The sequence below is a fragment of the Hypanus sabinus genome, chromosome 12 (assembly GCF_030144855.1).
Source record: "Hypanus sabinus isolate sHypSab1 chromosome 12, sHypSab1.hap1, whole genome shotgun sequence".
NCBI lineage: Eukaryota > Metazoa > Chordata > Chondrichthyes > Myliobatiformes > Dasyatidae > Hypanus > Hypanus sabinus.
Window position 1 is genome coordinate 33,187,227 of NC_082717.1, and position 24,655 is coordinate 33,211,881.

The 24,655-nt window shown below is 39.4% G+C and overlaps 1 protein-coding gene across 3 annotated transcripts in view; it reads right to left on the bottom strand.

Moving 5' to 3' along the window:
- Window positions 1-24,655, bottom strand: part of srbd1 (S1 RNA binding domain 1) — a 303,090-nt gene that overhangs the window by 209,244 nt on the left and 69,191 nt on the right. For all 3 annotated transcript variants that reach the window (XM_059985738.1, XM_059985737.1, XM_059985736.1), the window contains exons 14-15: window positions 19,829-19,919; window positions 19,192-19,299 (exon numbers count right to left, since the gene is read on the bottom strand). In XM_059985738.1, the coding sequence (XP_059841721.1) occupies window positions 19,192-19,299; window positions 19,829-19,919 (199 nt within the window). The remainder of the gene's footprint in view (window positions 1-19,191; window positions 19,300-19,828; window positions 19,920-24,655) is intronic.

Below are 24,655 nucleotides of genomic sequence, written 5' to 3' on the forward strand. Positions count from 1 at the left end.
CCAGTATGTCCCCGTGAGATTAGGTAAAATTAACAAACGTAAAATAAAAGTCACCGAGAAACCAACAACTAGATTGCATAAGATGAATACTACATTTAATCAAGTTGAATAGCAACTCATAAGAACAAATAAGTCTAATTACTGTGAAGTAAACTAAATAGAAGGTAAGTAGAGAGGATAGAAGAGATGCTTCAAGTGGAAAGTAAAACAGTGGTTTATGAGGTTAGTTGCAAGTACTGGATCAAATAATCAGAGTATGCTTTGAAAATCAGAAATGTGCAGTGCGCATTTCCTACTTTATTCCCATTTAGGGAGTTCTGTGCTGGTTAAATCAGTGCCTGTGAACAATTTCAATTCCCAGGGAACACAGGTGTTTTAACTCAGAGACAGTTTTTTCTCTGTCACACTCTTGCTCTCCATGCAGTGAACTGACTTGTTGTGATCATCTGTTCACTATTATTTAGGATTGTGGTGACAGCAAACAATTCACTCACTATAGGTTACAAAGAACCTAAGGAATTGTCTGTTTTTACGCTTGCTTTGTAAGTAATTGTCAATTGTCAATGCCAAGGTGTTGTTATTCTCTTCTAATGCACTGACTGACCTAAGTGTTTAGCATTTTTCCAAGATTTGTTCAGATATCTATCTTCTGCAGTATTTTACTTTTTTTTCTCTCGATACTCTAATGGTAGTTTTCATTGATTTCGATAAAGCTGATGTACAACTGCATATTATCTATTTCTCATTCACACCCTTCAACAGAAAATTATGCAGTATAAAGATCCTCTCTGATTTAAGCATGTAACTCAGTTTTGGTGCAGAGCTGGGAAAGGATTTTCTCCTGACAAAGAAACCTTCTTTTAGACTGGAAACACATTCAGATTAATCGGTCTACAAATTATTCTGTTAGAAAATTCTTGATATTAAAAATGCAGGAGATTCAATGGTATGCATGGCCTTACAGTACTTAAAGAACATTTGGAAAATGGCAAGGTAATCTTTGAGAACTTTATGCTTTATCAAGTTTTTAAAGAATGGAGCCACTGTTTGTAAAAGGCAATGAAGACAGAAAAGACACAAACATGTCCAGCTGGGCACAACATTGGACTGCCTCCAAGCCAACCTGAAATCTCAGTTTAAATAAATTGCTATAAACTGAATAGAGAATTAAATTTTCCAGTTTCCCAGTCATGTTGTATTTCACTGAATTCTAGACATAACCTGACCTCCAAAGCTGATTGTAGCATATGGCTTCACCAAATACTGTTCTCTCTCAGCTCTACAGGTTTGGTGCACCTTATGTGCTGTGGTGCTCTCTCATTCAGCCTTGTTTACTAAGGACTGGAAAACTTTGCTGGTTCATTACATTTATGTTACTAAGTCCAGCTGGCTCCTTTATCCAAATTCTTTTACAATTCTGACACAAGAATAAACAAGGCCTGAACGTTCAGAGCCAGCTCAGGAACTATTGTTTCCTGAAATCCATTTGTCAAAACAAAGTGCTGGTGTAAAACAATGTTTAGAATTATACCATTACATTTCAACTATTTTTAATTTGAACCAAAATGCATTCATTTTATATGAGACAGACTGATTTTCTGACTAGATAGAGCTAGCTTAAATGCTGAAATGATACGTTTAAAATTTGTTTTGTCTTGTTGAGGGAGATTGCAAGTTTATTCTAAAAATTATCAGCATTAAGAGTCCAGACTTTAAAATTGTTAGCATCAGAAAAAGTGTATTGCTCAATCTATGTTAGGATCTTATTTTTTGAGGCTCCCTTCATCCCTCATTCTGCCCTCAACATTTCATCTCCAATCACATGATGACTTCCTAGATAAGGCACACAACCAAGAGCTTTGGGTGTGAAAAAGACCTTTGCGTGTTCTTGTGTCTTGTGCTACAGAACTTGGCATTACCAGAACCTCAAAATAAAGATTCTGGCCTCAGAGTATCAGCATTGGCTAAGTAATGTGTCTTCAGAGGAACATCTGATAGGTCAGAGAGATAGTGAGGGAGAGGGAGAGGGGGAGGGGGAGAGGGAGAGGGAGAGAGGGAGAGAGGGAGAGAGGGAGAGAGGGAGAGAGGGAGAGAGGGAGAGAGGGAGAGAGGGAGAGAGGGAGAGAGGGAGAGAGGGAGAGAGGGAGAGAGAGAGAGAGAGAGAGAGAGGGAGAGGGAGAGGGAGAGGGAGAGGGAGGGAGAGAGAGGGAGAGAGAGAGAGAGAGAGAGACAGGAGGCAGGTGGGCAGAGAGGGTGCAGAGGGACAGTGAGGGAGGGGGAAGAGGGGCAGGCAGAGAGAGGGATATGGAGAGACAGAGATAAAGATAGAAAGAGAGAGAGAGAGTGTGTCAACGAAGGAGTGAAGGGAAAACAGGAGAGGGTTGTTCGGAGCAGACAGGCAGGAGAAGGTTGAGGTCCTGACAAAGCAATATTGTCAATATTGTGAATCATTTATTCAAAGCTACACTGATCAGCTTGACCTGACTGGTTTTGTACAGCTAGAAAATTACATAAATAGATTCCAATTTCATAAAATTTTGACTTTTCACCATTGCAATTGGTAAGATTTCAATGGCACATAACTACTTTTGATTGTGCTATCATGAAACTATTTCTTATTATTGGATCCTTTGGTGTAAATTTCTTCCAACCAGAAGCTTGTAGCTATAATTTCCATTCCTGCCATAACCTGCTAGACTATTCCTACTAGCCTTCGCATCGTGACACAGAAAGCTCCATGAGTTGAAATATAGCAATACGCAACCATAGTAAATGACCTGAGAAATTAACTGACAGTCATGCTATTTTTGTTAACGTTAAAGGCACATGCTGCCCATAATACACATGACAAGCATGTTTGAAAATGCCTATAGTATATAAATGAAGACAAATATTTATTGTCATTTCAAATGCAGCTGAACATTAACACAATCCAATTGCCATTACACAACTTTCTAACCTTTACTTCATTAATACAACAAACAATACTTCAATGACAACACAATGAGTGTATTCATTCAACTGAGAAGCCAGCCTTCAGAAAATCCATCAAGGAATGAACGATCATATTTCTCTCATCATCCTGTCTGAAACTGATGACATTTTTTGTTGAGAAAGGGGTCCAAATGGCAGGTGTCAAAAAGGTTTAACTTCACACATGCAGCTAGGAGGCACAAGAACAGACATCAGCGTGTGGCAATGTCAGAGCTACACTCTAGCTGCTATAAGAGTGCATATCTGAAAAGAGCAAACCTCATAATCTGTTACATCAATCTGATGCCAGATGTTATTATCAGAACAAAGCTGGTACTGTAGATTCATCCCCAGGAGAAATGCACATTCCAAGTCACCAAAAAGTAGCAGAGACAAAGTCTGACACCTTTGGAGCCTTGAGGTGAAGGCTGTTTGCACGGACCTTCGCGGTTAATATCAATTGGCTCTAAAAAAAAAAGTGCCCTGTCAAGAGATCTAGAAGAAATATATTAGGTTAAAAATATCAACTGAATAATTTGGTTGAAAGCAAGACAAACAAGTGATTTAATGAACCTAGAATTGATCATGGTTTTAATCAGTGCTGAACTGCAAAAATGGTGAATTTATCAACATCAGGTTACACTCAGTAGTAAGTTTAGACAATAAAAATAGCTTTCCTTTAATGAGATACAATAATAGAGAAGAAACAAGGTTAGAGGAGGAAATAAGGATAGAGGAAGGTGTGCACAGATGAAAGGAAGCGGTTTAGGGTGGGGGAGTGGGTAAGCTGGGTAGGGAAAAGGAAGCTGTACATGGTGCTGGGGGGGGGGGGGGGGGGTCAGAGAAGAAGTTGGAGAAGTTTCCAGAGGGAAGGGTAGGGGAGCAGTGTGGAGAGGCTATGAGGCAACGTGACTATGTTGTAAGGAAAAAAGACTCAGATATGAATAATAAATAAATATAAATAAGAGAATGGATGTGCAATGTGGTGCAGCATTTTTGCTGCTGTCTTGAAGCAGCAGGGGAGGCTCCATCCTGACCTTTGGTGCATTCTGTTCAGAGTTTGCAAACTTTCTGTGGCCGCATGGATTTCCTCCCACCGTCCTGACATGTGCAGGTAGATTAATTAGCTAGAACCAATATCCTAACAACTGAAGCATGAGAATAAAGAACTGGGAGTTCACTTAGGCTAATCAACTTATCATGTCTGTTATTACATGGTATACATCCCATACTATTCACTGTATTTCAACCTTACCCTGTCTCTTGAGCCAATAATGTTCACTGAAGAATTAAGTCTCATTTGAAACTACACATCTTTCAAACATATCCTCATTCTCCCCATTTAATTTTGATTTCAGTTCACTTTGTGCAATTTGATATTTAATTTACCATTTTACTACCTCATTTAGCCTCTGTGCTATTTAGTATCAATTCTTTAATCTGATTAGTTGATGAAAAACACGCCTCAGCTCTGTCCAGAGCATCAAATTTTCTGCAAAGTGTGCTCTGTCAAAATGCTTCTCTGTCCACATTAGGTTTTAGTTCAAAATAGCACATGAGCTCTAAGTACCTATGGGTACAATTAAGAAAATAATGCCACCACTTTATAATTTATGGAATGTAGGCTTCAATGGCAGAACAAGCTTTTGCTGCCTGTCTCTAATTACTATTGCATAACTGGTACTAGACGCTTTGACTCTATGAGCCCTTCTGAAGATACTCCCACAATGTTATTGGAAAGGGAGTTCCAGGATTTTAGCCAGCCACAATAAAGGTATGGTCAAAATAGTGTACGAACTTGAGGAGGTGTGCAGATGTTAAGTAAACAGCCTTTGCCTGCGTATTGTTTAAGTCATGCTGCATTAGCAGCTTCTTTTTCAGAGCAGTTGAAAAGTGAACACCATTTCATCTTCTTTAAACTTCCCTGCCAAAAGCAAATCCAGTCCTTGATGTTGCACATTTTTAAAAGCCATTCAGTTCTGGATATTAAAGCTGTTGATGTCAAAAACAAATCTGTTGCACAGAAAATAAAAACAACACCAGTATAAAGTACATCCATATACTTCAACAAAACCATTTGTAAATAGGGTTAGTGAGTTAAGACTTCTGATCTCATTTTGAATCAACAACTGAGTAATAAAGAATCACAAAATCTCTAATGAAAATATAAAGATAACAATTTGTTTTCATATTGTTAAAATAGTCCATCAAATAAGGTTGACAGTGCAAGGGAACATCATTTATAAAATCAAAACAAACTTTTGAATCTAGTCTGAATAAACAGAGTTATTATTGTGTGAACAATGCAGCATTTAAATACTGAAAATAAAATCCTGAATTAATCCAGATTTAAGATATTTGTTTAAAAACTGTACACTCCTTAACATGCACAACGCATTGGATTTGCATTGTCACAACCAAGACTGACAGATGATTAGATAATGTCCGGATACAAGTATTTCATTCTTTCTGCTTGTTGCCTCAGGTTGAATTATGTAGGTCTAAACCTTAAACCATTCAACCTCATCTTTATTGTAATCAAGCCGCAGTGGCCTGTCAGTATCATCTCTTCTGATACAAATATAGGTGCAAATATGTCTCACACTTGCAAGTTAAGTGACAGGTTTTCACAAAATCAAAGGGACCTATTTTGTACACTAGCAATACTGTACTACCATCTTAAGATACACATGGCATGACTGCTTTTGTAATCCTTCTTATATCTGAGTAGTCAAACAGCAGTTCTTGAAGTTTTTTAATGCCCTATAATTAAAGACATTGAAAATTAGTTCAAACATTATACTAAGGATTCCTCTTTCTCAAATGTTAACTGACTCAGAGATATTTTAAAAGGAATATACTTGAATTCTAAAAATGCTCTGACTCATCATGCCACAATGCGATCAGCAAGTTAACAAATGTAGCTCTATTTATAAATATGCCCTTAATTTATACATCATAATGCATTTTATCGTGACCAGTTTGAATTTAACCAAGGCTGCAAAGCTACACAGATTACCAGCAACGTTCATGATTAATTCTTTTTGTGAAATGATGCAAAACAGCCGAATCATTTGACAGACAACTTTTAATACCAAGGGAATCACATCAGCCACTTCCTAATATATATAAAAAAAAGGCTTTCATGTTGATTCTCTTTTGTGTCCTTCTTTCATGGTACATTAATAAAAATAAAAGCAGCTCAGAGTAATCCAAGTCCCAAGGACACATCTAAAGTTACAGCACTACAGGTACCTGATGAAATACATATTAATGCTGTTTGAATAGAAAATGAATGCCATTAGTCCAATGTGCCAATCAGGTAAATAATATGGGTGTCGCTGAACTACTTTCATTTCTGCAACCAGACCTGTTGTTGCACAGCCCCTTGTCCTTGAAGGTTAATTATCAAAATGTGCAGCTCAGTTCTAACCATACCTACCAAGCAGTGATGCAGAAGAAAAAAGGCAAATGTAACATTAGTATAAGGGTGTAGTCATATAAAATAGGTATTTAAAAAGAAGCCAGTTAAAATGGGTTGCCAGGGAATTTGATGCCATAATTTAGGTGCATTGAGACGGGGTGATAGAGATGAAAGCATGTGGATTACCATGGAGCTATGTAAAAGGTTTCCAGATTTAATTGAGAACTACCATTATAAATTTCACTTGAATTGTAATCTAAGTACTGTCTCTCTTACTTTGACAAATATGTCAGTTTACTGTTTTTTAAACTGATTATTGACTTCAAGAGGAGGACACCGGAGATCCATAAGCTAATCCTCATCCATGGATCAGAGGTGGAGAGAATCAACAATGTTAAATTCTTTGGCACTACCGTTTCAGAAGACCTGTCCTGGACCTAGAGCGTAAGTACAATTACAAAGAGAGCACGGCAACACCTCTGCTTCCTAAGAAGTTTGCAAAGACTCTAAAATTTTTAAAACTTCAGCAGATGTGAGATGTAACATCACAGTCCATCATGGATAAAACCCTCGCTACCACTGGCCACATCTACACCGAGCGTTTTTGCAGAAAAGCAGCATCCATTATCAGGGACCCATGCCAGGCAGGTCTACCCTCTTCTTGCTACTGCTACCAGGAAGGTGGTACAGGAGCCTCAGGACTCACACTACAAGGTTCAGGAACAGTTATTATCAAGCTCTTGAACGAGTGGAACAACTTCAACTTTTGTACTTGCACAGTTTGTTGTCTTTTAAACATTGATTGCTTGTCTGTCTTGATGGGTGCAGTCTGTCATTGATTCTAATAGTGTTCCTGGATTTACTGAGGATGTTCTGAAGAAAACGAATCTCAGGGCTGTATATGGTGACATATATGTACTTTGATAAAAAAAAATCACTTTGACCACCTCTAAATCATGTCCTTAAATCTATTAACAGTACTATATTTAACAAGTGTCAAACAGGAAATAAAAATTAAATCATCGTGCAGGAAGAGAAATAAAGACTGAGACATACCAATGGCATAAATGGAGACATTTAAATAAAAACACAGAACCATAAATATATCTCTGTCATCTCCACATTTAACTATGTATTGTGCAGATGCCAGAGGTAGCTATGAACTTTACCTACAAACTCTAGGAAAAAAGTACAATTATTAGTTGAGCAAAATCCATGCCTTTGATTTGATTTTTAAAATTTATTAGCTACTCTCAATGTCTTCAGCAAAAAGAGTTTCCGTTGCAAAATCAGGAACAATTTTTGGCAGAATAATCTCATCAAATGCAATGTCGTATGAACAAGGAGCTTATAAGACAATGTTAATAACAAGAATCAAACTTAAATGCACTTCACAGAAAGATCCAGGAGACAAAAAAGAAAATCAAGACTGGCTTAATTCAACTTCCCCTTCCTTTATCTCAGAAAAGCAAAACACTTCTGAAGTACAGCCTGAAGTTCAGTTAATAAAAGCAATGGGTGCAGGGCAGAGGACAGCTGAAGATGGGATAATGACAGTTTTGGATGGAAGCACATTTAGCAGTGGCACTGAAACCATGAAAACAGCTCCAAAAAAAGGGTCAATGAGGTAACTTCTGGCAAAGTGCAATTCAAAAATATGCCAAACATGATTTATGACTTTTAAAATTGCTGCTGGAATGAAGTGTGCATCATAATTGAAGCAACTGTATCCTGGATAATGGACTACCTGACTGGCAGACCACAGTTTATGTGGCTTCAGAGCTGTGGCCCCACAGGGAATTGCTTTGGCTCCCTTCCTGTTTATCCTGTATACCTCAGACTTCAGATACAATACTGAGTCATGACATCTGTAGAAATTCTCTGATGACTCAGCACTAGTTGGGTGTATAAAGGGAGGACAGGAGATGAATACAGGATCCTGATAGAGGACTTTGTCACATTTTGCAAGCTGAATCATCTGCAGCTCAACATCAGTCAGACAAAGGAAATGGTGGTAGACTTTAGGAAGACAAAGCCTGTATTATTTGGAGCGTAGAAGGTTGAAGAGGGGACTTGATAGAGGTATTTAAAATTATGAGGGGGAGATAGAGTTGACGTGGATAGGCTTTTACCATTGAGAGTTGGGGAGATTCAAACAAGAGGACATGAGTTGAGACTTAGGGGGCAAAAGTTTAAGGGTAACACGAGGGGGAACTTCTTTACTCAGAGAGTGGTTGCTGTGTGGAATGAGCTTCCAGTAGAAGTGGTAGAGGCAGGTTCGGTATTGTCATTTAAAGTAAAATTGGATAGGTATATGGACAGGAAAGGAATGGAGGGTTATGGGCTGAGTGCAGATAGATGGGACTAGGTGAGAGTAAGCGTTCAGCACGGACCAGAAGGGCCAAGATGGCCTGTTTCCGTGCTGTAATTGTTATATAGTTATTCCCTGTCACTATTGATGGTGAGTGCATGGACGTGGTGAGGACCTACAAGTACACGGGGGTGCACTGGATGACAGACTTGAGTGGATCACTAACACAGAGGCTGTGTACAAAAAGAGCCAGAGTCACCTCTACTTCCTGAGTAGACTGAGGTCCTTTGGAGTGTGCAGACCTCTCCTTCACATGTTCTCCCAGTCTTTTGTCATCAGTACAATCTTCTATGCAGTGGTGTGCTGGGGCAATGGCATCAACACGGGTGATGCCAACAGGCTCAATAAACTGATTAGAAAGGCTGGCTCTGTTATCAGAGTCAACCTGGACACACTGGAGGCTGTGGTAGAACAAAGGACCCTACAGAAAATCCTGGCAATTCTCGACAATGTTTCTCACCCTCTGCATGCCATCTTGACTGAAAAGAGCAGTACTTTTAGTAATAGACTAAGACAACCATGGTGCTCCTAACAGCATCAATTGAGGTCATTCGCCCTCAGCCATTAGGCTCAATAATGTGTCAACCTATAGCCAGGGCTGTGATGACCCCCTCCTGTTAGACTGTTGAGGTAACTTATTTTTTATTCTTTCTACTTCTCTTCTAATATTTATAACTGTGCACTTGTAATGCCACTGTGACACTGTAACTACCTTTGGGATCAATTAAAGCATCTATTTATCCATCTGATTTTTTAAACCTGAGGCAAGGACCAGAAACAAAGAAATCACATCCTAAGGGCAACATGAAATTTTGGAACGGACTTTCAAAAAAAAGCCTGCAGCTGTCTTGTGGACCAGACAGAAAATGAATTGCAGAAACAGAACACTTACAAAGAGTAATTGGGGTAAAAATATTTAAATCTTATCTGTTGATCATTTTGCCTGAATAGCTATTGTTTTCAACCCCTTGTTTCACTAAAGTTCATTTCTCTAATATAGATTTTTTGTTGGCTCAGTTCATGGAGTCTACTGCTAAGATACACCCTATCCTCATTATATGCGGGGGGGGGGGGGGGGGATACTTTCCTCGCAGTCAATGCATAATGTGAATAATTAGCTAAATGGAGAAAATAAGGATGCGTTCTGGAGGGCTTCCTAAATATGTTTTATCTGTAATTTATTCACATTTTCATACCAACACGACACAAAAGCAGTACCACAAGGCAATGTTCATTTATATTTCATCAATTTAAGGTAATATTCAACATAATAAGTCATAGTAAGTTAACATACTCGGGTGTACAGTACTCACCAACAGTGGCAGGTGTGTTCGCTTCGAGAGATGAGTGGTTGTTGTGGTGTTGGGCAGCTTTAGATGGTTGTGGGTCGTTGTGATTATCAAGGGGTGAAGGAAGACTCACAGAACTCTCTGGCAAGTTAGTGGAACTCTCAGAACTGCCAGTAGCAGGAGATGCGACAAGTGTGGGGTGCTCAGGTGGAGGTGGAGTTAGTGTGGATGACACCGGTTTGAAGAAAGTGGTGAGGGTTGTTTGCTTGGCAACATTTTGTTTTTCAGCATAAATCTGCTTGTAGGGAAGAAGGATTGACTGCAGGGAACGACTGAGATGCTGATTCCATTCTAAACTTGGGTCCATGTCCGTCATCATTTGTGCCAAGTGTTCCGCAGCCTTAAAGAATTCTTCCTGTTGCATTACCGTAGAATCCTTCACCTGCAACTCGACACTTTCTTCTCCATTGTAGTTATCACCTCCAATCTGAGTTAAATGCAGAAGGTCATCCACACTTAATTCATCATGAGAATCTAGGAGTTCTACCACATCAGCAGCTTCGAGATCTGAGAATCGCTCCCCACTGATTTTATGGCTCAAGGCTACACAATCCCGGACAGCTGCAGTGAAGGCAGGAAACCCCTTGACACTACACCCAAATTGATTTCCTCCCTCCATTGAGAGTGGAAGATCTGACCTCTTTCCAGGATTCATCAATGTTGTTGATGGCATGTCTGATGTTGATGAGACTTCTACCATTCCCCCACCATTGGTAATCTCCCGGGATTTTCAAAATCGTCTCTTGCTTGCAGCATCTGAGCAATGGCTCGCCATAAAAACATATGCCTTGAATGTGGATACCACACCATGGTCGAGAGGTTGAATCAGCAATATTATGTTAGGCGGCAGGAAATGCACCGTTATGTTAGGATGAATGTTGTCCAAATGTTTAGAATGGGCTAGCGCATTGTCAAGCAACAAAAGAACTTTAAAGGCAAGATTCTGTTCCCGGCAGTAGCGTTCAGCCTCAACAGCAAAGCGATTAGCAAACCAATCTACAAAGACTTGCCCAGTGGCCCATGCTTTCTTGTTAGCTGCCCAGTGGACAGGAAGCATATTCTTACTCAAACCCTTAAGAGCACGGGGGTTTAGTGAATGGTAAACTACGAGAGGCTTCATCTTACATTCTCCTTCAGCATTGGAACACATAAGCAGATTCAACCAATCCTTTGCTGCCTTGAAATCTGACGCAGTTTTTCCATCCTTACTTATGTAATTGCGTTTCTGCATATGCTTCCAAAAAAGCCCGGACTCGTCTGCATTAAACACCTGCTTTGGTATGATGCCTAACTCAGCTATCATAGCCCTCAACTGCACAGGGCAGCGCTCAGCAGCTTCATGGTCAGCACTAGCTTGCTCAGCATGCACAGCTAAGTTGTGAACCCTGTGACAGTTAACAAACTCAGGAAACCATCCCTACCTGCATTAAAGCTGACAATATCACTTGACACTTCCTCACTAGCCTCTGAACAAAGGCAACCATAATGTTCCAAAGCTTTCACACAAAGATGATCGGAACTAAGTGTTGTTTTTTTCTTTGTTTCATGCACAATGTACATACTTAACATTTTCTCCATTTTGTCATAATCGGGTTACGCACTTAAGTCACAATCTTTGAAGACACGTACTGAAACAATCACTACACTTTTTCTTTTCTCAGCATTTTTCTTTATGTTTCTGATCGTGGACTCACCAAGGCCGAAGTAGTGTCCCAGAGCTGTGTTACCTTCACCCGACACCGCCCTGTTTATAATTTCCAACTTTTTTTCAAGCAAGAAAGCGGTTCTCTGCCACTTGGCTGATGGCCTAGGACTTGACATTGGACGCTTCGGAGGCATAGTTAAATATTTCAAGCAGAAAATCACTGCACCATAGGTAAAAACAAAAGTTTAAGAGCGCAAGATCACACATCCATACAGTGCCAAAACCAATGTGAGACTGGCGGGAGTGAGACTGGGAGGTGTGCGCACATGATTTGTATTGGCGGGGAAGCGGTGCTTCTCGTCCCAACAGTGAGACTGTGAGGCACGTGCACGTGACCTGTACTGGGGGGAATGCAGCGCTCCTCGCATAACTGTGAGTTTTGGACGCAGATGAGGAGAAGCTGGTAGAAATAGGTTCCTCACGTAACTGTGAATCCGCATTGTCTGAAGATGCATATAACAAGGATAGGTGTAAGTGAGTCTAAGATTTAGGATTAGTTGAATAGATGGCAAGCTCTGGACGTAACCAAAATAGAGGTCAGAGGTTATCTTGCATACAGAGACCACAAATCTAGAAACAGCTATGGAAGTGGTCAGAGTCTCCATGAGCAGGTTGGATGATCAAACCCGGTGACAATGGTCTGATATTCTGAAATCCTTACCTTCCACAGCATTGAAGTTTAGATTCTAATTGCATTTACAAAGTAATCTGCACTTTGTCCATGCAGTTATAAGACACTTTCAAAATGCCTTTTCTTAATTTTGGATTAAAGTGCATAGGAAAAAACACCAGAAGGCTATGGAGACAAATGATTCTATGAAATCTGAGCTCCAACATTTTGAATCTTCAGAAACAGATCTGGACTTTCTAGGCTAGTTAAAGTACCACAGTTCATAACATAAGAGATATTAAATAGAAAGCTTAAATCTGCAGTAACATCAGAAATTTGTAATTTTACTATGCACTGTGCAACTGAAACACTCATAGTTGACAGTGATAAATAAATAAGTGCAGACGTATGAACAGTGTACACTTTTAAACAGGTATGGATCAGGTAACAATAAAATATGCAGCATTGCTACTGAATGCATACCAGGTTTGTTGAATTCCTAAAGCAAAGTGCACATATTTCTGAACTTCATTTCTAACGAGTATCTGACAATGTTTTAAACTGACCATTTTCAGGAGTTCTACGCCCCTTTAGAACCCATTATTAGTTTTACCTAATGAAAACAATGAATCCATATGATTATGTGAGACATCTGCTTCAGTTAAAATGCCTCACACTCTTGGCTTGAACAGATCAAGTTAATAGAAAACAGTCAAAATCTGTATGAGTGCTGGCAATGGATAAAGACTTGTTGCAAAAAATCCTCATGACATTGGGTTGGGCAAAAGCCCAACACAAATTTCAGCCAGTTACAAAGGGTTCAGAAGAGAAACAATGGAAAAAAAACCTTCTGTTATTAATGTTGGAATGAGAAACATAAAAACCAGTGACACAATAAGGCAGAGCAAGAAATACTTACTTCTCATTTAAGATTAATGTCAAATAAAAGTCCAGATGGTACTTATAAAAATAAATTATTAGTTTTTACTTCAATAATTGGTTGCAATAAGTCATTTAAAAATTTTTTCTCATGTTTTTTTAGTTTGATTCAGCTTTTGCTTTTTTTTTACATATTATGTAAGCAATATTTATACCTGCTGCCAACGTATGCAAGCTATACAACATAAAAGCAGAACTAAAACAGAGGGAGCGAAGAAAAACTAAAACAATAAGTAAATTTCACTTTTAAATCTTACTTAGAAATAAGGTTTAAACAAAGTGAAGCATTTCTTCTTTGCTAAGGTTAAACTGAATTAAAAGCAAGGTGCTGGATAAGGTACAGATGAAAAACCTGAAATGCTAACGTTGTTTTGCTCTCCACAGATGCTGCAGAAATCAGCCAGTCACTTGCAGAACTGTGTTTTTTATTTCAGCTTTCCAGCATCTGCAGTGACTGGATCTTTGAATAAAGCGCATCTACTAGAAATACTGAATAGGAATCGGGCTCTTCCATGTCCAGAATTACAACTTTTAACTATTTTTAGATCACATACGTTTGAGAGAGGTGTCCCAAATCAGCAGCATTTTATTAGAAAGTTTAATGTTTAGCAGTTTTATTATTATTGAATATAAAAATATCTAAAATTTTCACTGACAAACAACTCTGGAGAACCAAATAACCACAGAGAAACTGCCTCAATGAATTCTCAACACACCATGTCACGTGGTCTATCTTAACCTATGCCTCAGGCCTACAAATTAAAAACAAATCCTCATCCATCCCTGTCCACCTCCCAGAACAATCTATACAGCCCTCTTGATAAAGTGTTCAAATTCCATAAAATCAACATCCTTCAAAGTTAGGACACAGGACAGTACAACCCAGTACAAATCCTTCAGCCCAAAATGTTGTGCTGACCCATATTAATCTACTCCACAATCAAACTCTTCACTCCATTTCTTACATTTACTGTATATGCCCATGTAAGACTTTTGCAATGTCCCTACTGCATGAGCCTCTCACACCACCAGAGTGTTCCAGGCTCCTGCCAATCTCTGTGCAAAGAATCCACCTCTGACATCGCCACAAAACCTCCCTTCACTCACCTTAAATGGACATTTACAAATACAAATACATTATTGTCACCAAACAATTGATACTAGAGTGTACAATCATCACAGTGATATTTGTTTCTGCGCTTAGCACTCTCTGAAGTACAAATCAAAGTATAATAAAAATTTAAATTATAAATCATAATTAGAAAATAGAAAAGGGAAAGTACAGTAGTGCAAGTCAGGTCCAGATATTTGGAAGGTACGGCCCAGATCCGGGTCAGGATCTGTTCAGGAGTCTTATCACAGTTGGAAAGAAGCTAGTATTTCTGGCATTCGCTGGTATTGTGCGAGGAAAAATAGGCTGGCTGTCCGTTCTATCTCTGCCTTTCATAATCTTATTCAATTCTATCAAGTTGCCTCTCATTCTTCTTGGCTCTGAAGAGAAAAGTCTGAGCTTGTTCCACTTCTCCTCATGAAGCACGTTCTCTCATCCAGGCAGCATCCTAGTAAATCTCCTCCGCACCTCTCTAAGGCTTCCGCATCCTTCCTTTAATAAGGGGACCAGGACTGAACACTAATATTACCTTTACTCACACTCTCCTGCTTACCCAACACTGCTAGATCCCCATTCATCAGTGCCTACCATTTAGAATTCTCTTCTTTTTATACAAAAACCTCTTAATGGGCACTCTCCTATTTTGTAATCTCTTCATGCCTGTATGGCATTTCACCGAGACATGGTTACATGAACAAATCCCGGATTCCAACACTACTGTACTGTGAATGGGCTTTCAACAATACAAGCAGACAGAGTTAATCTACAGTGCAGTAAGAGGGAGGGAGCTGGGCTTGCTATGCTTGTGAACAACAGATGGTGTAATCCCAATCAAAGAATAAATCTGCAGTCTGGACATCAAATGGCTTGCTCTAAGTTCGTGTCCATTTTATCTACCACGTGAGTTCAGCCATGCCATTTTGTTCGTTATCTACATTACGCCTTCCCAACCCAGTCCTGATGCTGCGTGCAATATCATACACGCTACCATCTCAAGATTCCAAACACAACACCCCAATGCATTCACTGCATTATTGGAAGACTTCTTTCTCTCTCGACAACCCTATACACCTTCGATCAGTTTGTCAAGTGTCACACAAGAGAAAACACTGGGTCTCTTGAATGCAAATGTTAAAGATGCATACAGCTCCACAGCTCTTCCCCCACTTGGAAGATCAGATCACAATCTGGTTGGGTTGTATAAGCCCGAAGTGCAGCAACAGCTAGCTACTCCCAAGATAGTAAAGAAATGGTCTCCAGAAGCCACCAAGGCCTTGAAGGGCTGCATTGAGGTTACTGACTGGAATGTGCTTTGTGAGCCACATGGGAAGGACATTAACAGCCTTACTGATTGCATCACTAGCTACATCAACTTCTGTGTGGACACCGTAATACCATCCAGGACCGTTCACTGCTCCCCCAACAACAAACCATGGGTCACTAGTGATCTAAAGGCCCTTCTCAACCACAGAAAGAGAGTCTTTCGATCCGGAGACAGGGAGGAACTGAAACCTGTGCAGAGGGGGCTAAAGGACATCAAGGCGGCTGAAGAGGAAGGAAAGAGCTGGAGAATACAGAGTAGCACACAGGAGGTGCGGAGAGGCATAAAGAATATCACTGATTCAATCAGTTTAGCTGCAGAGTCTCAAATGCAGCCATAAATGGGCAAATGAGTTAACCCAGTTCTTCAATAAGTTTGAGAATTGCCCTCCTGTTCACACCTCCCTCAGCAACAGTGCCTCCCCTCCTCCACCCTCCAATTCAACAAATGGATGAACAACACAGGCTATCACGAGGAAATGCAATAAAGAGATCCTGAGCAGGCTCTCACGGTCTTCATCACCTCTTTGCCCTGCACCTACCCTTTGCATGCCAACCGCAATCATCCCAATCTTCATATCCCCCAGCCCCCACTTCCCACCAACTCCTCTGTCAGCATGGACTCACCTGCACTACTGCGCAGGTGAGAAGGGCTCTGGGGAAACCCCAAAAGGGCAAAGCAATGGAACCAGGTGGTGTGAAGCCCAGAGTCCTGAAGGAGTTGCTGAGCAGCTGTTTGGAGTTCTCCAGCACATTTTCAATCCGGGTCTCAGCCTGGAAAGGGTCCTGACTGTGTGGAAAACATCATGAGTGGTCCCAGTACCCAAACACCGCCAAAGGTCCTGAATGACTACCGTCCCGTGGGCCTGACCTCACACATCATGAAGACCCTCGAGAGGCTGGTCCAGGCTCACCTCTGACCCCGGTCAGATCAGCCCTCAAGCCCCTGCAGTTTGCCTACCAGGAGCACAATGAAGTCAACAATGCTGTCATCTAACTGCTGAAAAGAGTCTACTCTCATTTGAAGAAGGGCAACACTGTGAGAATCATGTTTTTTTTAATTTCTCAAGTGCCTTCAATACCATACAGCCCTCATTGCTGAGAGGAAAGGTTCTGCTCAATGCAGGTTGGCACTTCCAATGTAACCTGGATAACCCACAGTTTGTGCGGCTTCAGGGGCCCCAAAAGGGACTGTATTGGCTTCCTTCCTGTTTACCCCGTATATCTCAGACTTTAGATACAACACTTGAATCATATCATCTGCAGAAATTCTCTGATGACTCAGCAACAGTTGGGTGTATAAAGGGAGGACAGGAGGATGAATACAGGCCCTGGTGGAGGACTTTGTCAAACGGTGCAAGCTGAATCATCTGCAGCTCAACATCAGTAAGACAATAAAAATAGTAATGGACTTTAGGAAGATAAAGCCTGTATTATTCCCTGTTACTACTGCTGGTGAGGACGTGGATGTGGTGAGGACCTACAAGTACTTGGGGGTGCATCTGGATGAGAAACATGAGTGCAGCACCAACACAGAGGCTGTGTACAAGAAGCACCAGAGTCACCTCTACTGCCGGAGGAGAATGAGGTTCTTTGGAATATGCAGGTCTCTCCTTCACAAGCTCTACCAGTCTGTTGTCGCCAGTACAATCATCTATGTGCTGGTGCGCTGAGGCAATGGTATCAACATGGGTGATGTCAACAGGATCAATAGACTGATTAGAAAGGCAGACTCTGTTATTGGAATCAAACTAGACACACTGGAGGCTGTCGTTGAACAAAGGACCCTACGGAAAATCCTAGCAATTCTGGGCAATGTTTCACACCCTCTGAATGCCACTTTGGTTGAACAGAAGAGCACTTTTAGTAATAGACTGAGACAACTGTGTTGCTCCAAAGAAGTCATTCTTACCCTTGGCCATTAAGCTGCACAATGAGTCAATCTACATGCAGCCGGGGAAGTGATGACCCCCTCCTGTTAGACTGCTTGAGGTAACTTATTATTTTATTCTTTCTTAATTCTTCTAATATTTGTATATCTGTACACTTGTAATGCTTCTGTGACACTGTAATGTCCTTTGGGATCAGTAAAGTATCTATCTATCTCTTCCATGAACTATGGATTATTAAACTAATCCCTCATACATTTCTTTGCACATACTTTTGTGAAAGTGCATTTTGATCTCTAAGGCGTATGCTCTGTAATTTTGTTCTTTAATCTTTACAACATATTTACTCTTTGATCAATCTTAATAATTCTCCCCATACCTCCTATAGTGTGGTGTTCAATATTTTTTTATTGATCATGTTCTCATTTGCATCTACATTACAGGTACTACACAATAACAAACTATATTTGTTTATAAAACCAAATGAAAATTCCATTACTTGAATGTTTACAGTTTTCCACATGTCCACATGGACATCTATTTCCACAATAGATTGTCATTCTATTATTTTCAAGTTTGCAAGTTTTAAAGTATGCTGTGGGCATAAATCTTCACACAAAGCATATAACAGAAACCCATATTTCCATTTATATACACTGTAGCTGGTTGAACTGCTAGCTTTAACAGCCTGCTGGAAAGAACAATCTCAAAACATTTCTGTCATCTGTGATTGATTTCCTTAAAGTGAATTATCTAACACTTCTAGTCTGAAATAGCATTAATGTCTCTAATTAAAATTTCTGATTTATTAGCAACCTCTTGCTAATAGAGTTCTTAAAGCCAAATTATGAATTGATGATTTTTTTCAAAATCACAAGTTACACTATCAACAGGGCCGATTTACAACATACATTTTGCTTTGCATTTACTTTATTTGTAAATCTTGTCACTAACTTTTACTTTGAATAAAACACTTCAGTTGGGCAAAAGGACAAAGACCATTGCAAAAAGAGAATACAGAAGGGATTCACTAGGATTGAAGGCTTTAGTTTTAGAGAGATTTGACAGGGTGAGTTTGTTCTCCCTGGAGTAGAGAAGGCTGTGGGATAACTTGATAGAGGTATATAGAATTATAAGAAGCACAGAAAGATAAATTGAACCTTTTTCCTAAGGTAGTGCTAGTAGAAACACGAGGGAATAGGTTTAATGTGAGAGGGAGGAATTTCATAATGGGTTCAAGGTGCCCTTTTTTATACAAATGGTGGCTAATTTCTGGAAATCACTGCCAAAGAAAGTGGTGGAGTCAGATGTAATCAGTATCTTTAAGAGACAATTAAACAGGAACTTGAACGGGTAAGGGAATGAAGGATACAGGCAAAAGGGAATTATTGTCAACAGGCAAACGCAGATGTGGCATGGGCTCAGTACACTGAAGGACATATTTCTGTGCTGTCCAACACTATGATCTGATTATGAAGAAGAAAACTGAAGAGGACTTACCAATAGACAACATCTAGAGGAGCAAAATACTTCCGGTTAATTAAGTCAGCAAAGAAAGACTCTGTTTCCCTGCAGGCAGTTCCATTTCCAATAACTATGGTTGAACAACTTCAGAAAGGAAGAAAAACAAAGTTCCATTTAGAAAATAAATTAAAATAATAAAGGAAAACCTTTTGAAATTTACTTGAGAAAATAAATTCCAAACATCTGCCTGGAAAGATACATAGCAGAAAGACTGCTTTCCACTCATCTAGTTGACCATTCACATACCTTTCATCTTCCCACTATGCTTAAATTCCAATTTTGTGGCTATAATTTGAGATTGCATTTTCTTTTCTCAAAGTAAAAGAAAGTCATCAAAGACATTTTTACCCTTTGTTTTAAAATATTAAGCTTCAATTTTTATTATCACCTATCACTGTCACCCCACTCTCAGAATTTAGCTCTTTAATCCATGTTTAGATTTGTCCTGTGATGAGGTCTGTGCATTGGTAAACAGGTTATCAGTGAGTAAAAGGCATTACTGATGACAGCTTCCCAGATTTACTCTGCAAAAATTTTCAAGTACTTCAGAGTTTGGTAAAGAAAGTACGCAATCAGGAGTCACAAACGCAGGTGAAAGATATAACTTTCGTACCTGTATTTATGAAGTAGATGTTTTAACTTTTCTGCTGCATTCTGTGCTCCTTGACCAAATATGTATAATACATCAGTATGAAGGATCTGGCCTGGAGCAAAAGCATGAGGGTTAACATGAGATCAAATCACATAGGGAACAGGATCACATTTATTTTCAAATAGCAAACATAACTTCAGAATCCTCCATGACAAAATTCCCTTAAGCTAACAGGTTTTAAATTTTGAATAAGCTCTTACTAAATCCAATATTAAGTGCTTGGTACCTGAAGCCCACACCTTAAATTTGGAAGAATTTTGGCACGTCCCCATCGACCCTTACCAATTTTTATCGATGTGCCTTCACTAGCATCCTATCTGGTTGCATACAGCTTTGTACAGCAACAGCTTTGCACATGCCCACAAGAAACTACTGAGTTGTGTACACAGCTCAGCATATCACAGAAGCCAGCCTCCCCTGCCTCAGTAAAGCAACCAGCAGAATCAAGACCTCACCCACCACAAAAATTCCAACATTTCCCTCTTCCAAGAGGCAGAAGATACAAAAGCCTGAAAGCACATACAACCAGGCCCAAGGATGCAATCTCACTGGCTCTTCACTCGTCCTTGGACCACCTGGACAACAGCATCTACGTCAAGCTGCTGTTTATTGATTACAGCTCAGCATTCAACACCATTATCCCTTCAGTTCTAATCAATTAGCTTCATAACCTGGGCCTTTGTCCTTCCCTCTGCAATTGGACACTTGACATCCTCATTAGGAGATCCCAATCAGTTTGGATCAGAAATACTATCTCCTCACTGACAATCACCACTGGCACACCTCAAGGATGCATGCATAGCCCACTGTTCTACTCTCATGACTGTGTAGCTATGCACAGTGCAAATGACATCTATAATTAACTGACGACACAACTGTTGTCAGAATTTCTGATGGTGATGAGAAGGTGTATGGAGTGAGATATATCAGCTGGTTGAGTGACGTCAGAACAATAATCTTGCACTTAATATCAGAAGCACCAAGGAATTGAGGAAGGGGAAGTCGAGGGAACACACACCAGTCCTTATCAAGGGATCAGAAATGGAAAGGGTGAGCAGTTTCAAGCTCCTGGGTGTCAATATCTCTGAGGATCTATCCTGGGCCCAACATACTGATGCACCGAAGACCCCAGGAAATTGTACCGTAGAGAGGATTCTGCCTGGTTGCATCACTGTCTGGTGTGGAGGAGCCAATGCACAGGATGGGAAAAAGCTGCAGGAAATTGTAAACTCAGCAAACTCCATCACAGCACTAGTTTCACCACCACTGAAGACACTTTCAAAAGGGCATCCATCATTAAGGACCCCAATCACCCAGAATATACTTCTGATGAGAGGAGGTACAGGATCCTGGAGATGCCCACTCAATGATTTCAGAACAGCTCCTTCCCCTCCACCAAAAGATTTCTGAATGGACAAGGAATCCAGAAATAACACCTCACTATTTTGCTCTTTTACTTTATTATAATTTATAATATAGTTAGTGTATTGCACTGTATTGCTGCCGCAAAAACAAAGTTCACTACATACGTCACTGATAACAAATTTGATGCTGAAGGACAGCTTCTACTCACTGTTAGAAGATTGTTGAATGGTTTTCTAATATGATAAAATTGTCCCTTGACCTCACAATCTACCTCATTATAACTTTACACCGCAATATTTACCTGCACTGAACTTTCTCTGTAGTTGTTATACATTTTCCTGTGTCCTCTTATTTTCTTATCTTGTTCTACCTCAGTGTACTGTGGAATGATTTGAGCAAAATAAACAATATACAAGGCAAGTTTTTCACACCACCTCAGTGTGATAATAATGAACCAATTCCAAACTGCTGTATCGTCAAATTATACATCAAACAAGACATGTAAGCAGCATTGCTGGACATGCAATAGAACTCAAAATGATAATATTTAAGGTATTTTTATACCATCCAAAATATTACAAACATTTTATCTCAATAACTCCACCTGGGTGCAGGAATTATTTTGTGTGTATTTTGCATCAATATCTCACAAGCTGATAAAAACTACATTTTTGGCTGACAGAACAAATTCCCATTCTATGAACAAGGCCACTGGATCTTTAGCTTACAATTTGCTTCACTGCCTCAAGCAGAAGAATATCAATCCAGACCATGCACTCAAGTCCAAGCACGCTGTTAAAGAGAACTTGTATGTAGGAACTTATGTAGCAGCATTCATCCTCAATGGATCAGCTCATACAATCTAATAGGTAATCCCACGAAATTTAAAAGCTTGGCAGCAAAAATAAACTTTTTAAACACCTACATTAAATATCCCTGCCTATGCTGTCCAATCGTTCCTCTACAGACATGTGGACCTGTGTATCAGCTGGCACTGCAGCTTACAAACACTTTAGTTGTCATAACCATGCTGCTTTCCTTTAATTTGACCCAAGTATTCCCTCTTTTCCAAGAACACTCCCTCACAGACATTAACACATACCACTTCTTTTATAGTTTTTTTCTCTGAGAATCATTTGATTTCACGTCTCAATCCAGTCCTGTTGTGAGCCAAAAAGCACCATATTATTGTGCATGTTCTCATGTGATGGAGATAGATTCATAGTAATCAATAATCTTTAGTAGTATATTTCAGCTTTATCATTTGTATCATAAGATACTATTTCTCTTTGAAAAATTACAGAACACATCGCTGAACTTTAGCCATCAATATAATTTCACAAGATCACAAGACAAAGGAGCAGAAGTAGGCCATTCGGCCCATCAAGCCTTCTCCGCCACTCCACCATGAGCTAAACTATTCTCCCATCCAGTTCCAATTTCTGGCTTTTTCCCCATATCCCTTGATACCCTGACTAATTAGATACCTATCAATCTCCTCCTTAAACACCCTCAATGATTGGGCCTCCTCAGCTGTATGTGACAATGAATTCCATAAATCCACAACCCTCTGGTGAAAAAAATTTCTCCTCATCTCTGTTTTAAATGGGTAACCTCTAATTCTAAGAATGTGGCCCTCTTGTCCTGGACTCACACACCAAGGGAAACAGCCTTTCCACATCTACTCTGTCCAACCCTTTCAACATTCAAAATGTTTTATGAGATCCCCTCTCTTTGATCTATACTCTAATGAATACAATCCAAAAACCGATAAACGCTCCTCGTATGTTAGTCCCTGCATACCAGGAATCATCCTAGTGAATCTTCTCTGAACTCTCTCCAACAACAGTATATCCCTAAGATAGGGGGCCCAAAATTGCGCACAGTATTCCAAATGAGGTCTCACCAGTGCCCCATAGAGCCTCATCAACTCCTCCTTACTCTTATACATTATTCCTCTTGAAATGAAATAAAAATACAGTTGTAAGTTATCCATAATTGAACTGGTTAAGTAACATAGATTTTAACAGTTAAAATCTTTTAACTGTTTCCATCCCCAAGGAAGTAGGAAGTAACAGAAAGCTGCCCTGAGATTTGATAATTGAGACATCATTTCATAGCGGACTGAAGACTTCCTGGAAACCAGAATTCATATGACTTCTATCTGATGCTACACTCCTCATTTCCTTTATCTCTCACTCTTATCCTTGCACTTCATACCTGGAGGGCTTCTTAGACTGCACAAGTAACATATTTCCACCCCTCCACCCTGTTACCTATGATATCAAGTGTTGCACTGCAATCTGTCAGTGCTGGTGCTCTGCTATCTCTTCAACTAAAATGCCCACCTTCTGAAATGTCTTCCACTAACTGCTCTAGCTATAATTTCGCTAACCTTTAAGGTAACAAACAATATGCTGCAGGAAATATGCAAGTCGAGCAACATCTGTGGAGGGAAAGATATTAGTATTTCCCGTTGACCTGCACAGTTCCTGCAGCAGATTGATTGTTGGTGCAAATTGCAGCATCTGCAGTTTCGTGTGTCACCTATAAGAACAAATGATTTATTGGGTTAATTCACATAAAATAATCTCAGCAAGACGAAGGTGGTTTTGGTTACTTAAATGACAATCATGAGCAATATGAATTTAAAATGCATTTTACATTGGGATGAACATTTACAAGTTGATTATATATCGTGATACTAGTACTATACAATTTGGCTTCAAACTGCATCTTAAAGCTCTGTAAAATACAACTACAATTTAGGCACATCTTTGCTATTTTTAACACTGACACTGAAATTAAAAAAAATCACATTTTGGCACAAGAAATTCAGCTTTAAATTAAGTATGAACTTGGCTGTGCCGTTATTCTGTGACATTTAAACAATGAAAATGTTAAAAATTTTTGAGAGAGTTGAGTGGGGTAAAAACACAGATAACATTCTCAGACTATTCCTTTAGGAAAAAAAAGTGAATACATAAAAAGGATATTTAAGCATCAATTCTACTTTATAACGTCATAAACGATATTGTTTTCCATGTATTAATTTGTAAATTGAACAAGGATCAAATTTACAATTTTTATATAAATATATCCCAATAATTCTTCAGCAATCTTGTTGAAGTTTACACCATCTAGACTTTAATATTCTATATTTACATAAACAAAATGTCAACAAATAGTCTAGTTCAAAAATTATCAGCAATCATTAAATATGAATTTTAAAATGCATTCTCTTTGCAATGCTAATAAATTACAAAGTTACAAATTTAGAGGAGAACTATCATCAAGTTAATATAACGTTTTCTACCCAAAGATTCAACAGGCAAATAAACTGATTTGAGAGTAACATCTCTGCAACATGTTACAGAGATTCCTAATCCTCGCTGTTAATTGGTCTCAGTGAGGGTGGCAATG